This window comes from Salmo salar, chromosome ssa13 (assembly GCF_905237065.1).
Source record: "Salmo salar chromosome ssa13, Ssal_v3.1, whole genome shotgun sequence".
NCBI classification, from domain to species: Eukaryota; Metazoa; Chordata; class Actinopteri; order Salmoniformes; family Salmonidae; genus Salmo; species Salmo salar.
In genome coordinates this window covers 57,012,379-57,025,783 of record NC_059454.1, presented here as the reverse complement: position 1 = coordinate 57,025,783, position 13,405 = coordinate 57,012,379, and the positions used below count along the sequence as shown (strand labels likewise).

The following is a 13,405-nucleotide window of genomic DNA, read 5'->3' as shown; positions in this document are numbered from 1 at the left end:
GGACTGCCGAGTGCTGAAGCGCGTAGCGTGTAAGCGTCTGTCCTGGGTTTCAACACTCTCACTACAGTTCCTAACTGCCTCTGGAAGCAACATCAGCACAAGATCTTGTGAATAACAATCATTACTTCTATTCCCCGTTAGCTGGTGTAGTTCATTTTTTTTTGCAATATTCCTTTCATAAATTAGCACTCTGAAGTATAGATTAATACAGTGCCTTGCAAAAGTATTCATCCCCCTTGGCATTTTTCCTATTTTGTTGCATTACAACCTGTAACTTAAATAGATTTTTATTTGGATTTCATCTAATGGACATACACAAAATAGTAAAAATTGGTGAAGTGAAATGGAAAGTGGTGTGTGCATATGTATTCACCCCTTTGCTAGGAAGCCCCTAAATAAGATCTGGTGCAACCAATTACCTTCAGAAGTCACATAATTAGTTAAATAAAGTCCACCTGTGTGCAATCTAAGTGTTACATGATCTGTCACATGATCTGAGTAGATATACACCAGTTCTGAAAGGCCCCAGACTCTGCAATACCACTAAGCAAGGGGTACCACCAAGCACCATGAAGACCAAGGATCTCTCCAAACAGGCCAGGGACAAAGTTGTGGAGAAGTACAGATCAGGGTTGGGTTATAAAAAAATATCATTAACTTTCAACATCTCACAGAGCACCATTATAAATCCATTATAAAAAAATGGAAAGAGTATGGCACCACAACAAACCTGCCAAGAGAGGGCCGCCCACCAAAACTCATGGACCAGGCAAGGAGGGCATTAATCAGAGAGGCAACAAAGAGCAAAGATAACCCTGAAGGAGCTGCAAAGTTCCACAGCGGAGATTGGAGTATCTGTCCATAGGACCACTTTAAGCCATACACTCCACAGAGCAGGGCTTTACGGAAGAGTGGCCAGAAAAAAGCCATTGCTTAAAGAAAACAATAAGCAAACACGTTTGGTGTTCGCCAAAAGGCATATGGGAGACTCCCCAAACATATGGAAGAAGGTACTCTGGTCAGATGAGACTAAAATTTAGCTTTTTGGCCATCAAGGAAAACGCTATGTCTGGTGCAAACCCAACACCTCACATCACCCCAAGAATACCATCCCCACAGTGAAGCATGGTGGTGGCAGCATCAATCTGTGGGGATGTTTTTCATCAGCAGGGACTGGGAAATTGGTCAGAATTGAAGGAATGATGGACGGCGCTAAATACAGGGAAATTCTTGAAGGAAACCGGTTTCAGTCTTCCAGAGATTTGAGACTGGGACGGAGGTTCACCTTCCAGCAGGACAATGACCCTAAGCATACTGCTAAAGCAACACAAGTGGTTTAACGGGAAACATTTACATTTCTTGGAATGCCCTAGTCAAAGCCTCAATCCAAATGAGAATCTGTGGTATGAGTTAAAGATTGCTGTAAACCAGCAGAAGCCATCCAACTTGAAGGAGCTGGAGCAGTTTTGCCTTGAAGAATGGGCAAATCCCTGTAGCTAGATGTGCCAAGCTTATAGAGACATACCCCAAGAGACTGGGGTATGACTGGGGACTGTAATTGCTGCAAAATGTGGCTCTACAAAGTATTGACTTTGGGGGGGTTGAATAGTTATGCACACTCAAGTTTTCAGTTTTTTTTCACAATAAAAAATATTTTGCATCTTCAAAGTGGTAGTCTTGTTGTTTAAATCAAATGATACAAACCCCCCAAAAATCTATTTTAATTCCCGGTTGTAAGGCAACAAAATAGGAAAAATGCCAAGGGGGGTGAATACTTTCGCAAGCCACTGTAACAATGTTATGTCAACTAATGTGAGAGGACGGCTAAATAAATTATGTGTAACAATTACACAGTTCTGTTTTTCCATTTTGAATAAAAATTGACAAAATCTGCAGTTTGGCACTAGAATAATACATACAGGTGACTTTTAAACCATCACAATGATGCAAAATGCAATGCCATCATGATGATGATGTGGCAAGTGACATGTTGCTTCTTGAAAATCCTACATCCTACATGCAAATCATTTTGGGACTGTTTCAACAGTAAACCAATGAAAAAAATACCAAAATATATCACTTGAGTGGATTTTTCTTTTAAGCTTGGGTAATTGAACAATTTGTTTGCAACTCCCAGAGAATAGTGACTGTGCGTGCGTATGCGCTCTAAAATTCAGCTTGACGGATCATATAAAAAATAGATACATAAGTTTTAATATCATATGAACAAACAAACAAACGCGTTCAGGCCGTTTCCTTTTTGCGCTCTCTCTCACTCACTTGGTGTGTATCACCAATCATATGATCATTAGTCAATTCTGCAAACTCCCATCCCATCTCCCTAGCCCAATGCTGCCATTTTCATTTAACTCGCAAATCATGGATGGTTTTATAGCTGTATGAGTCTTGCTTTTATCATGAAGACAACCTATTACACACATAAAAGTTGATCTGATTTTCTAACTGTTGAATTATGATATACTACAGGGTTTCCCAAACTCGGTCCTGGGGTCCCCCCTGGGTGCACATTTCGTTTTTTGCTCTAGCACTACACAGCTGATTGGAATAGTCAAAGCTTCATGATGAGTTGGTTATTTGAATCAGCTGTGTATTCCTAGGGAAAAAAACTAAACTTGGACCCAGGGGGGCCCATTACTGACTTTGGGGAACCCTGATATACTGTCTGTGACATACGCTCAGATATGGGCAGGAACCTTCTATTCAACCTAATGTTTGAGCATAACAACTGCTGAAAGGTTGCGGAGAATGGAATTGAACATATTGTTGGTTTTATTATTTACTGTACACTTCACTTCTGGGGATCATTTAACTACACATTTTAGAAAATAAACATGGCTGCTTAGAAAGAGAACAGACAAATACATACAAAGGTGTTTATATTAAATTCCTATGCAAAATACTTGCTTTTGACAGTTTGAGAAAAATGGCTATGGAAAGCTTGTAAAGCTAAAAAAAAGGCACGTTTTCCCTTTTCTGATATTCTTGCGTAAATGTTTCAGCGGTCTGTGCATGCATTAAATCAATAGAAAATATTCCTCTCTTTTTGTTGTTAAAATTTGATTCCTCCAATCTCACAATAATCAAGTGTTTTGAAGTGATTCACGGTCTAAACGCGATTCCAGAACAGTTGAATCCTTGTTTCATCCAGAAGGGTCAGTTAGTTTGTTGCCATGTCGCTCATGGTCAGTGTCAATCTTACACTCCTGTTCTCTCTCTTTTTCACATTCTCTATCCACCCAAGTCCTCTGAGAACCGATTTGAGTACACACTCTCACTACATTAATCCGTACTGGTAGGTGACCTGGTGGGACGTCTGCAGGGAAAACAGGTGGGTCTGGCTGGCGAGAGGGGAGGCTGGGGTTTTAAGGCATTGTCATGGTTTAAGGCATGATGAAACAGAAGCGGCTTGACACTCCCATCTTTGAATTTTGGTATCTGGTTGGTGATGATCTCGGCCAGCATCTCAGGGAACTCCACACTAAGGGATTTATTCACAAAAGTGTAGAAGCAGATCTGCAGGAGGCCCCCCACCATCTGTGGAAACAACCAGGTATTTCTTTAGAGGTCTTTCACTAAGAGCACAATGGCAACAACAGAACAACATGCCAGGGTGTATAGCTACAGTTTGGTACAGCACACACTATGTCAAACCACTCATTGATGCCATGATGAACAACTTTGATATTGATAGCATAGCTGGACAATTAAGCTTGTAATACATTCTAATGGTCTCATCTCTAACTCAAGAGGTTCACAAATACACACACAAAAAAAAACAGTCTTGCTTGCTCTTAATACATATTGGATCTCTGTAACAGGTATTCAAGTCACACTCTTCCAGACTTGACTCCCTGATATAAGGTACTCCAACCAAGAGGAAACAGGTTGATTTATTGGTATGCTGACGAGTAGAAGAGGTGATGAGTATGCATGTACACTCATTCATTTCATTTTCTTTGTGTTTATTAAGACAGGATAGTCCTGGGTTCCATAACTACCTGGAAAACGTCAGCAAGTGTTACTGAGTGTTGCTGAATGCTGTTGTGTGGCTGTGGGAGCAGGTGGGCTCAAACTCACCTCCTGCATGGAGTCCAGTAGCTTAGTGAGTTGGTAGAACCTCTGCCAGTTCTGGCTGGAGTTCTCTTCCCGCTTGACGATGGCCTTACCCAGCTCCTTGATGTAGGTCATGCGGATCTCATCAAACACAGCCTGGCTCTTCAATCCATCCTTTGGTACTGTGGGGAAGAAGCAAGGGAGGGGTTCAAGCAGACATACCATCTTACTCATCGTGCATGATTTGTTTTAGTAGGCAATGTATGTCAATATAGTCCTCACGTCTCTGTCGTTACAAAAAGGCATAATAAAGAGTTTCGGATGTCAAGGACGCAACCTCACTCAGTCAACCAATATTCACACAATAGAAAATATGACATTCAGTTAGGTTAGGCCAGGAAGGAGTCTTTCAGTTTTTACCCAGAGAGTCTCCCAGTCTGAACACTGCCCGTTATCCTGCCACTAACGTCTCGCCACTACCGTCTCATACAAACTGACCTCCATCCCATCCCAACCACACTTAGGTATATGGAAAATATGCAAAACCACAGGTAACAATGGGTTTTATGAGGCCCCATTCTTCCCTGATGAGAGCCAGATGAAGGATCTACCCTTGACTGAAGGGTTCTGGGATCTTGGACTTGGGCCCAGGCAAAACTGCACTCAATGGACAAGAGATTATGCAAAACAACACAGGAGGTTAAAGGTAAAATACTCTCCAATTGTGTTATCAGATGAGAGATACAAACTGGCTTTCCCCTGTATACTTTTCTGGTTTGGATGTAGCTAGTGATGTCCTTTTTCAAACATGAAAGAGAAGGATTTTATGCCTACAGTCTAGAATAACTGACAAATGACTATTTACGAGTGGTAGAACGGATCACAAAACTCACGGTTCGGATCACAGTTTTGAGTCACGGATCGGATCATTTTTCGGATCAGCCCTCCCAAAAAAAGTGAAACAAATATAACTTTGCTTTCCATTTATTACTAAAATAACACTTAAAGCAAGGAACTTTTCAATGTTTAAATAAAATATTAGAATAAAATATTCAATACGCAATTGTTAAATTAAAGTGCAATATGAGGCATGATACCTTCTTCCTTTGAACAATAGTGAATGAAAAAATAGCCTGTGTCCACATCATAAAAAAACCTGAGCTTATAACTTCAAATTCTTTTTCAAAAAGATAAGGATGTCTACATTGTCTGGGGAGAGGGTAGACCTCTTTACAGTCACTATGTCCCCTGCCGTGGAAAACACCCTCTCACTGGGAACTGAAGTGCCAGGCACAGCCAGGTAGCATCTTGCCATCATGGCAATGTGAGGGTATTTACACTCATTGCTTGCTGCCTTGTAGGATGCCACCTCTTTGATGGTGTTGGCAAATGTCTTGCCTGTGTCCTTGCTCGCAAAGGTCTCCCCGAAAAGCTCCTTCATGGCCAAATTATTTTGAAGGAGATTCCTCTGAGTCTGCTCTGTGGCTTGACCCTGCTCTGTGGCTTGACCCGGCTCTGTGGCTTGACCCGGCTCTGTGGCTTGACCCTGTAGAAAAAAATGACATGGTCTATTAAATTAACTAATTATTTATTTTCATAGAACTATAATTGTGGCAATAACATTTAATGAAAGCCATTATTATTCCAAATCAAAAATGGATGATTCTAATAGCAATGGCATAGACTAAGATTAGACTGCAGTATATTTAAGTAATTCACTCATTTGTTTTTGTACCTCTTCAGTGGCCACAATCTCATTGTTGAGATCACTGTATGTCCTCCGGCGTAGGGCAGGGTCTAGGTGAGACAGAGACTTGAACCTTGGATCCAGTGCAGTACATCTATGAAGGTAGTCCTGTACATTAAGGGGGGTATCTGGGGTTCAGGTCCTCTCAAACGGCAGCCTTGACATCTCTAGTGATGGTGCCGTCTTCCTCACTTGGGGCCATGGATTGTAGAATCCTTGTTTTCAGAGGTAGGATCATGGACAGACGGTGCAGTTTCAGTGCTCAGTAGGGTTGTAACCGTTTTGAGGGGTTTGAGCACTTGGAGGACCTCCTCTGCCACTTTCACGTCATCATCAGACAAGGTGACGATATCTTCCTTTTTTTTCAGGGTCTTGTCTGTCAGGGCAGAGTATACAGCTGCCTGCTGCTCAAGATAGCGCTCCAACATGTCATAAGTGGAGTTCCATCTTGTTGCGACATGGTGTATGAGCTTGTGGGTCGGTAGCTGTAGGATTTCTTGCTTGGTCTTAAGCACATGAGCAGCTGTTGTGCTTCGGTGGAAGAAGAAACCACCTTCCTGATCCTCCCAAAGAGGCGGTCCATCTGGTTCACTGAGATTCCCCTTTGGGATGCTAAATTGATCACATGTGCAAAGCAAGCTACCTGTGGCACCAAGCCAGCTTCTATCACTGCACTTACTTGGTATTATCTGTGGTGGTTGGTATATTGCTATTGGGCCTCTCTAGCTTCCACTCTGCTCCTAGCAGTACCTGCTCCAGATTTGTGCCTGTGTGACTCTCATAGGGAGGGGGCGTGTCTGTAGCACCGGACTTCGCATCTCCCTCTCCTCTGTGGTGTAGTGAGCAGTCACAGTCACGTAGCTTTCCGTTGCCCTGGAGGTCCACCTGTTTGTGGTGAGGGCAACAGAGGATGCCTTGGATAATTCATCAACAATTAAGATCTTTTCCTGTTCATAAAGATCTGGCACGATCTTCATACTGAAGTATATTTTTAAACCCTTTGTTTTCCACAACAGAGTATGGCCTCATGTCTGCAGCGATAAACATCCCAATAGATTTGGTGATGGCTTTAGCCCCGTCTGATTCTGCAGCAAAGGGCTGCTTAAATGCCACAGTGAGAAGTTATTGTCTCTTGGCTGAGTTGGCTCCCATCACTGACACACCAGGGTGATGACGCTTTAAATGTGTGGCCATGCCCGATGTATTTCCATGATCATACGGCTTTGTTGTGGCACAATGCCTACACACGTGGATCAACTACGGTCCGTTACACCACTACTATTTACAATACTAACAGGAGAGAGGTCTGTAGGTCTATAATAGCAGGCGATAGGTCTACATCGATAAAAAGTGGTCGCCTGGCGTATTTCTTTTACATTTCTAGTTTGAATTCTGTAGATAACATTATCAATGAGCCAATCAAAATAAAACACTTGAAAACGTGTACATTCTGTCCTGGTTGGAAATAAAATCAAGGAAGATTGCTCACTGGTTTAAAAAAAGCACAGCTCTGCATGTAAATGTCATTTTCATTTCCTTAGGAAGCAATCAAAACACACTAAGTGTGTGCGCTTTCCAAAACCACTCATTTTGAGTAATTTGGAAGGCATAAAATCGTTTTTTTCCCCCCAGTCAATCCAAGTCAACAATGTTGCAATAAACAGTATCTTCTGCTTAAATATGGTTTTGTAATGGCTTGTCACGCTGGGAGTCCCCCCCCTTCCCCCCGAGGCCTCATTTGTACAAAGCTCATTCAAAAGCTGCATCTTCAATTTGTCTGGTTTACCTCCTCTTTCTCTTTTCTCCACTTATTTTTGAACAAATCTGAGAAGTCAAAAAAATGTGTTCTGCTTTTCCCCAGCAAACTGCATCAGACGGCCATAATGAATAACTGTTTTAATCTATGGATTCATTTATGTTATTTAAGATTTGAAATGTAAATATGTTATACCTGTGCTGAGCAGCAGCAGGACTTTCATACACAGGTACTCGTCGTAGGACACCTGCAACCTCACAAACTCAGTGGAGATCTTCAGCATCTGCTCACACTGGTCAGTCATATAGGGCAGCTTCATCCTCTCGCTGAGACACACACACACACACACACACACACACACACACACACACACACACACACACACACACACACACACACACACAAAGTGACAGTTATAATCAGACCAACACCCCGTTTCCCTCTCTGCAATTCACATAGTGTATAATGACCGTGACAGTTATGCCTATAATACTGCTGGAGATACAGAGTGTTGAGGATCTGGGCTAAGAAATCAGCCCTAATAGGATGGACAGGATTTTCCCACCCAAGTCTACACCCCTTGGATTTCTTCCCATTTTATTGTGTTACAAAGTGGAATTAAAATGGATTTGTCATTTTTTGTCAATGATCTACACAAAATACTCTAATGTCAAAGTGGAAGACCATTTGTACTTTTTTAAAGATTAATGAAGAATAAAACACTAATAGAACTTGATTAGGTAAGTGTTCACCCCCTGAGTCAATGTTAGAAACACCTTTGGCAGTCTCTTCTTGGGTAAATCTCATAAGAGCTTTGCACACCTGTATGGTGCAATATTTTCCCATTATTCTTTTCAAACTTCTTCAAGCTGTCAAGTTGTTGGGATTCATGGCTAGACAGCAATTTTCTATTCTTACCATAGATTTTCAAGCAAATTAACTCAAAACTGTAACTTGTCCACTCAGGAACATTCACTGTCCTCTCGGTATGCAACTTCACTCTAGATCTGGCTTTTGTGTTTTATGTTATTATTCTGCTGAAAGATGAATTCCTTTCCCAGTGTCTGGTGTAAAGCAAACTGAAGCAGGTTTTCCTTCACAATTTTGCCTGCGCTTAGCTCCATCTGGTTTCTTTTCATCCTGAAAAACTCCCCAGTCTTTGCCGATGTCAAGCATACCCATACCATGATGCAGCCTCCACCATATTTGAAAATAAGGAGGCAGTTACTCAGTTATGTATTGTGTTTGCCCTAAACATAAGGCTTTGCATTTAGGCCAGTAATACTGCAACAACAACAAGAGTCATCTGCAACAACAACAAAAAACATGTCAAAGGAATACACATTCCTTTGACGTGTTTTTTTTTTTTTTCAGTATTACTGTAGTGCCTTGTTGTTTTGGAATATTTGTATTCTATTTATTTGTATTCTTTCCACTCTGTCATTTACGTCATTGATCCATCCTCAGTTTTCTCCCATCACTTCCACTGAACTCTGTAGCTGGTTTAAATCACCAATGGCCTCATGGTAACATCCCCAAGCAGTTTCCTTCCTGTCCTGCAGCTCATTTCAGGAGGACGACTGCATCTGATGTGTCTGGATGGTTTAATACATCATCCACAGCAGAATTATTAACTTAACCATGACTAAAGACATTAAATGTCTGATTTGTTATTATTACCAATCTACCAATTACTGCCCTTCTTTATGAGGCTTTCGAAAAGCTCCCTGGTCTTTGTAGTTGAATCTGACTGATTCTGACTGAGGGACTTACAGATGTTATATGTATGGGGGAAAGAGGAAGGGGTAGTCATTCAAAAATGAAAAGTGTCCATATAATTTATGGGATTTGTTAACACAAATTTTTACTTCTTAACTAATTTAGGCTGGCCTAATCAAAGGGGGTGAATACTTATGCAACGACTATATTTTAGTTATTGCATTTTTATTCATTTATATACAGAATTATCTTTTCACTTTGACATGGAGTATTGTGTAGATCAATGGCCATTTAAAAATATATATATATTTCAATCTCACATTGTAATGCAACAAAAGGTGAAAAAAGTTAAAGGGGGTGTAGACTTTCAGTAGACAAACATTTTTCATTCCAGCAATATAGTTTTCCTTCCCTCCCTCCAGAAAGGCTCTGCTTGAACTAGCTATCTATAGAAATCCACCCACCATCCAGGCTACCTTTCTCATCTCCAGAGCCCCCAGCCAGCTTCAGCCCTCCCAGGTGTCTCTCTGTTGCTCTGGACTTACTCATTAATAACCAGGTCAGGGGCGAAGCACAGCATGCCCCCGTTACACTGCTGGTAGGAGCGCCAGCCCAGGCCGAATGACATGAGGAACAGCCAGGAGCACTGCAGCAGAGTCATCTGATCATCCAGGTGAAGGTTCCGGAACCCTGCACGAACAGACAACACACAGAGCATTGGTCAGGATTGCGGTGTTGTTAGTGTTGGTTTTTTGAGTAATATAAACTCAGCAAAAAAATCTACGTCCCTTTTTCAGGGCGCTGTCTTTCAAAGATAATTCATAAAAATCCAAATAACTTCACAGATCTTTATTGTAAAGGGTTTAAACACTGTTTCCCATGCTTGTTCAATGAACCATAAACAATTAATGAACATGCACCTGTAGAACGGTCATTAAGACACTAACAGCTTACAGACAGTAGGCAATTCATAGTTATGAAAACTTAGGACACTAAAGAGGCCTTTTTACTGACTGAAAAACACCAAAAGAAAGATGCCCAGGGTCCCTGCGTGAACGTGCCTTAGGCATGCTGAAAGGAGGCATGAGGACTGCAGATGTGGCCAGGGAAATAAATTGCAATGTCCGTACTGTGAGACGCCTAAGACAGCGCTACAGGACAGACAGCTGATCGTCCTCGCAGCGGTAGACCATGTGTAACACCTGCACAGGATCGGTATATCCGAACATCACACCTGCGGGACAGGTACAGGATGGCAACAACAACTGCCCAAGTTACACCAGGAATGCACAATCCCTCCATCAGTGCTCAGACTGTCCACAAGAGGTTGGACTGAGGGCTTGTAGGCTGTTGTAAGGCAGGTCCTCACCAGAGATCACCGGCAACAATGTCGCCTATGGGCACAAACCCACCATCGCTGGACCAGACAGGAGTGGCAAAAAGTGCTCTTCACTGACAAGTCGTGGTTTTGTCTCACCAGGGGTGAATGTCGGATTCGCGTTTATCGTCGAAGGAATAAGCATTACACCGAGGCCTGTACTCTGGAACGGGATCGATTTGGAGGTGGAGGGTCTGTCATGGTCTGGGGCAGTGTGGCACAGCATCATCGGACTGAGCTTGTTGTCATTGCAGGCAATCTCAATGCTGTGCGTTACAGGGAAGACATCCTCCTCCCTCATGTGGTAACCTTCCTGCAGGCTCATCCTGACATGACCCGCCAGCATGACAATGCCACTAGCCATACTGCCCATTCTGTGCGTGATTTCCTGCAAGAAAGGAATGGCCAGCGAAGAGCCCGGATCTCAATCCCATTGAGCACGTCTGAGACCTGTTGGATCGGAGGGTGAGGGCTAGGGCCATTTCTCCCAGAAATGTCTGGGAACTTGTAGGTGCCTTGGTGAAAGAGTGGGGTAACATCTCACAGCAAGAACTGGCAAATCTGGTGCAGTCCATGAGGAGGAGATGCACTGCAGAACTTAATGCAGATTTTGACCCCCTCTTTGTTCAGGGACACATGATTCCATTTATGTTAGTCACATGTCTGTGGAACTTGTCCAGTTTATGTCTCAGTTGTTGAATCTTGTTATGTTCATACAAATACTTACACATGTTAAGTTTGCTGAAAATAAACGCAGTTGACAGAGAGAGGACATTTATTTTTTTGCTGAGTTTATAATGATAAAATTATATGTCTATTTGATCAAAACATTGATAGAATAAGACAGACAAGACTACATTTAAAAAAATGTATTTAACCTTTATTTAGCTAGGCAAGTCAGTCAGTTAAGAAAAAAATCTTATTTACACTGACGGCCTACACTGGCCAAACCCGGACGATGCTGGGCAAAATGTGCGCTGCCCTATGGGACTCCCAATCACGGCCGGTTGTGATACAGCCTGGATTCAAACCAGGGTGTCTGTAGTGACGCCTCGAGCACTGAGATGCAGTGCCTTAGACCGCTGCGCCACTCGGGAGCCCCATAGAGACTAAGATCGGGCATTGTAATTCTAATACACTGTATTGCAGCCATGTAGTGACCATGTAGAATGTGCAGCACACACTGATGCGACCAAGTTAAACTTTTACTCGGACAGCCAAGTCAAAGGGTCGCCAAATGTGACTAAATGGTTGCAGTCTGTATACAGCCCTGAAAGTGGCCTTTAATTGCAGTTCAATTGTCTCTCATTGTTGACACTACAAAAGTGGAAGTGTTGAAAGTCTTTTCAGATCATATTTGCTTAACCACTCAGTGGTTATGTAAGATTTCTCCACAAGTCCTTCCCTTCCATGCTAGTTGGCTGCTGGGCGAGACCAAGGCAGAGAGTAAATACTTGGGGCGATTACCAAACCATGTGCCTTCTTTCTCATGATTAGGGGCTGGGGGTCAACTCAATCCCATTCCATGATCGATAAAATAGAAAATCATGAGATGAACTGAAAACATTATAATTAATTTGTAAGTCACTGGATTGACTTGATTTAGACCTAGTTCATTTCCTGAATTAACTTGAGTTGAAACGGAATGGACCAAGCCTAGCGCATAATGGTTAGTCAAAAAGTGCTAAAAAATGGTCCCTGCGGTCTATGGTCACAGTGTTAATGGAGGTGTACCAGGTGATCTTACCTGGTAGGGACTTGGCCCACTTGACGGCTGAAACAACCTGCTGTCCGCCCAACCTGTTGAGGGTGGTCATAAGGCGGGTGGAGGTGTCGGGGATGGTGCTGTCGTAGCCAGAGTAAATGGCCTCTGGCTCGATGGCTTTAAGCAGGGACAGCATGGTGGGCACCAGCTGGGGCATGGACTTTGGGATCAAGGTGCAGGCCCTTTCGTCAGGTGCGGGACTGTTCGGCTCTGTCGTGGCCTGCTGACCTTTAAATCGGATCAGCTTCTTGTTTTTCCTTGCTGCAAAGACCGAGAAGAGAGAGAGAGAAAATAGAGAGAAGAAAGAGCTAATCAGTCATTTTCCCTGTTAACCCATAAGAGTCTAAGCCCTGTCTAAGCCAGAGGAGGGCAGGGGGGGGTTCAACTAAGCTATATGAAATTGTTTTAAAAAGGTCATACCAAGGATCATTTAGCGATTTGATTTAGAATTTTAAGACTCCTTGAAGTATCAAAAAAATATAGCAAAAAATTATTTGATTAACATTTCTTTTTCCCCTCTACTGCTATTTGCCCATACAAATGCATTGAATAACAGATTCACTACATGGAACAGATAATCCATCCCAAAAAATTCAAAAGGAAGTTTGTTCTGAAGTGTCTGTCCTATATCTAAGCGATACAAGAAAGATTAGGAAACATTTGTTATTTAAAATATATTTAACCCCTTATTTTCAGGGGGGGGATTGTTTTATTTTGCTAATTAGATGTCTGCGGGGGGCGTGGACATCGACCTTAGAGGGTTATGGCTAGCTATTGTATCCCACCTAACCCAAGTGGTGATAGTGTATAGACCACACATACCCTATTCATAACAAAAATATGCAGCCTATAAGATGCTTTATCAGATTACCTCAGCTACAGTTTGCTCATAAAGGTAGGTCATCCACATTGTGTTACGCGTCAAAAGGGTACAGAGTTCAAGGTTTTATTCATTGAAACGAAGAC

General features: G+C 42.4%; 1 protein-coding gene across 5 annotated transcripts in view; it reads right to left on the bottom strand.

Moving 5' to 3' along the window:
- Window positions 1–2,767: 2,767 nt before the first annotated feature.
- LOC106567492 (glucocorticoid receptor) overlaps window positions 2,768–13,405 on the bottom strand; it is a 98,614-nt gene continuing 87,976 nt past the window's right edge. For 2 of the 5 annotated variants that reach the window (XM_014136782.2, XM_014136783.2), the window contains 5 exons: window positions 12,422–12,700; window positions 9,842–9,986; window positions 7,773–7,903; window positions 4,099–4,256; window positions 2,768–3,555 (listed from right to left, as the gene is read on the bottom strand). In XM_014136782.2, the coding sequence (XP_013992257.1) occupies window positions 3,301–3,555; window positions 4,099–4,256; window positions 7,773–7,903; window positions 9,842–9,986; window positions 12,422–12,700 (968 nt within the window). In that variant the 3' untranslated portion in view covers window positions 2,768–3,300. Of the gene's footprint in view, window positions 3,556–4,098; window positions 4,257–5,040; window positions 5,621–5,640; window positions 6,707–7,772; window positions 7,904–9,841; window positions 9,987–12,421; window positions 12,701–13,405 lie in introns of those variants that run through there. The other 3 variants (XR_001320085.2, XM_045693394.1, XM_014136784.2) reach the window with 3 other exon arrangements.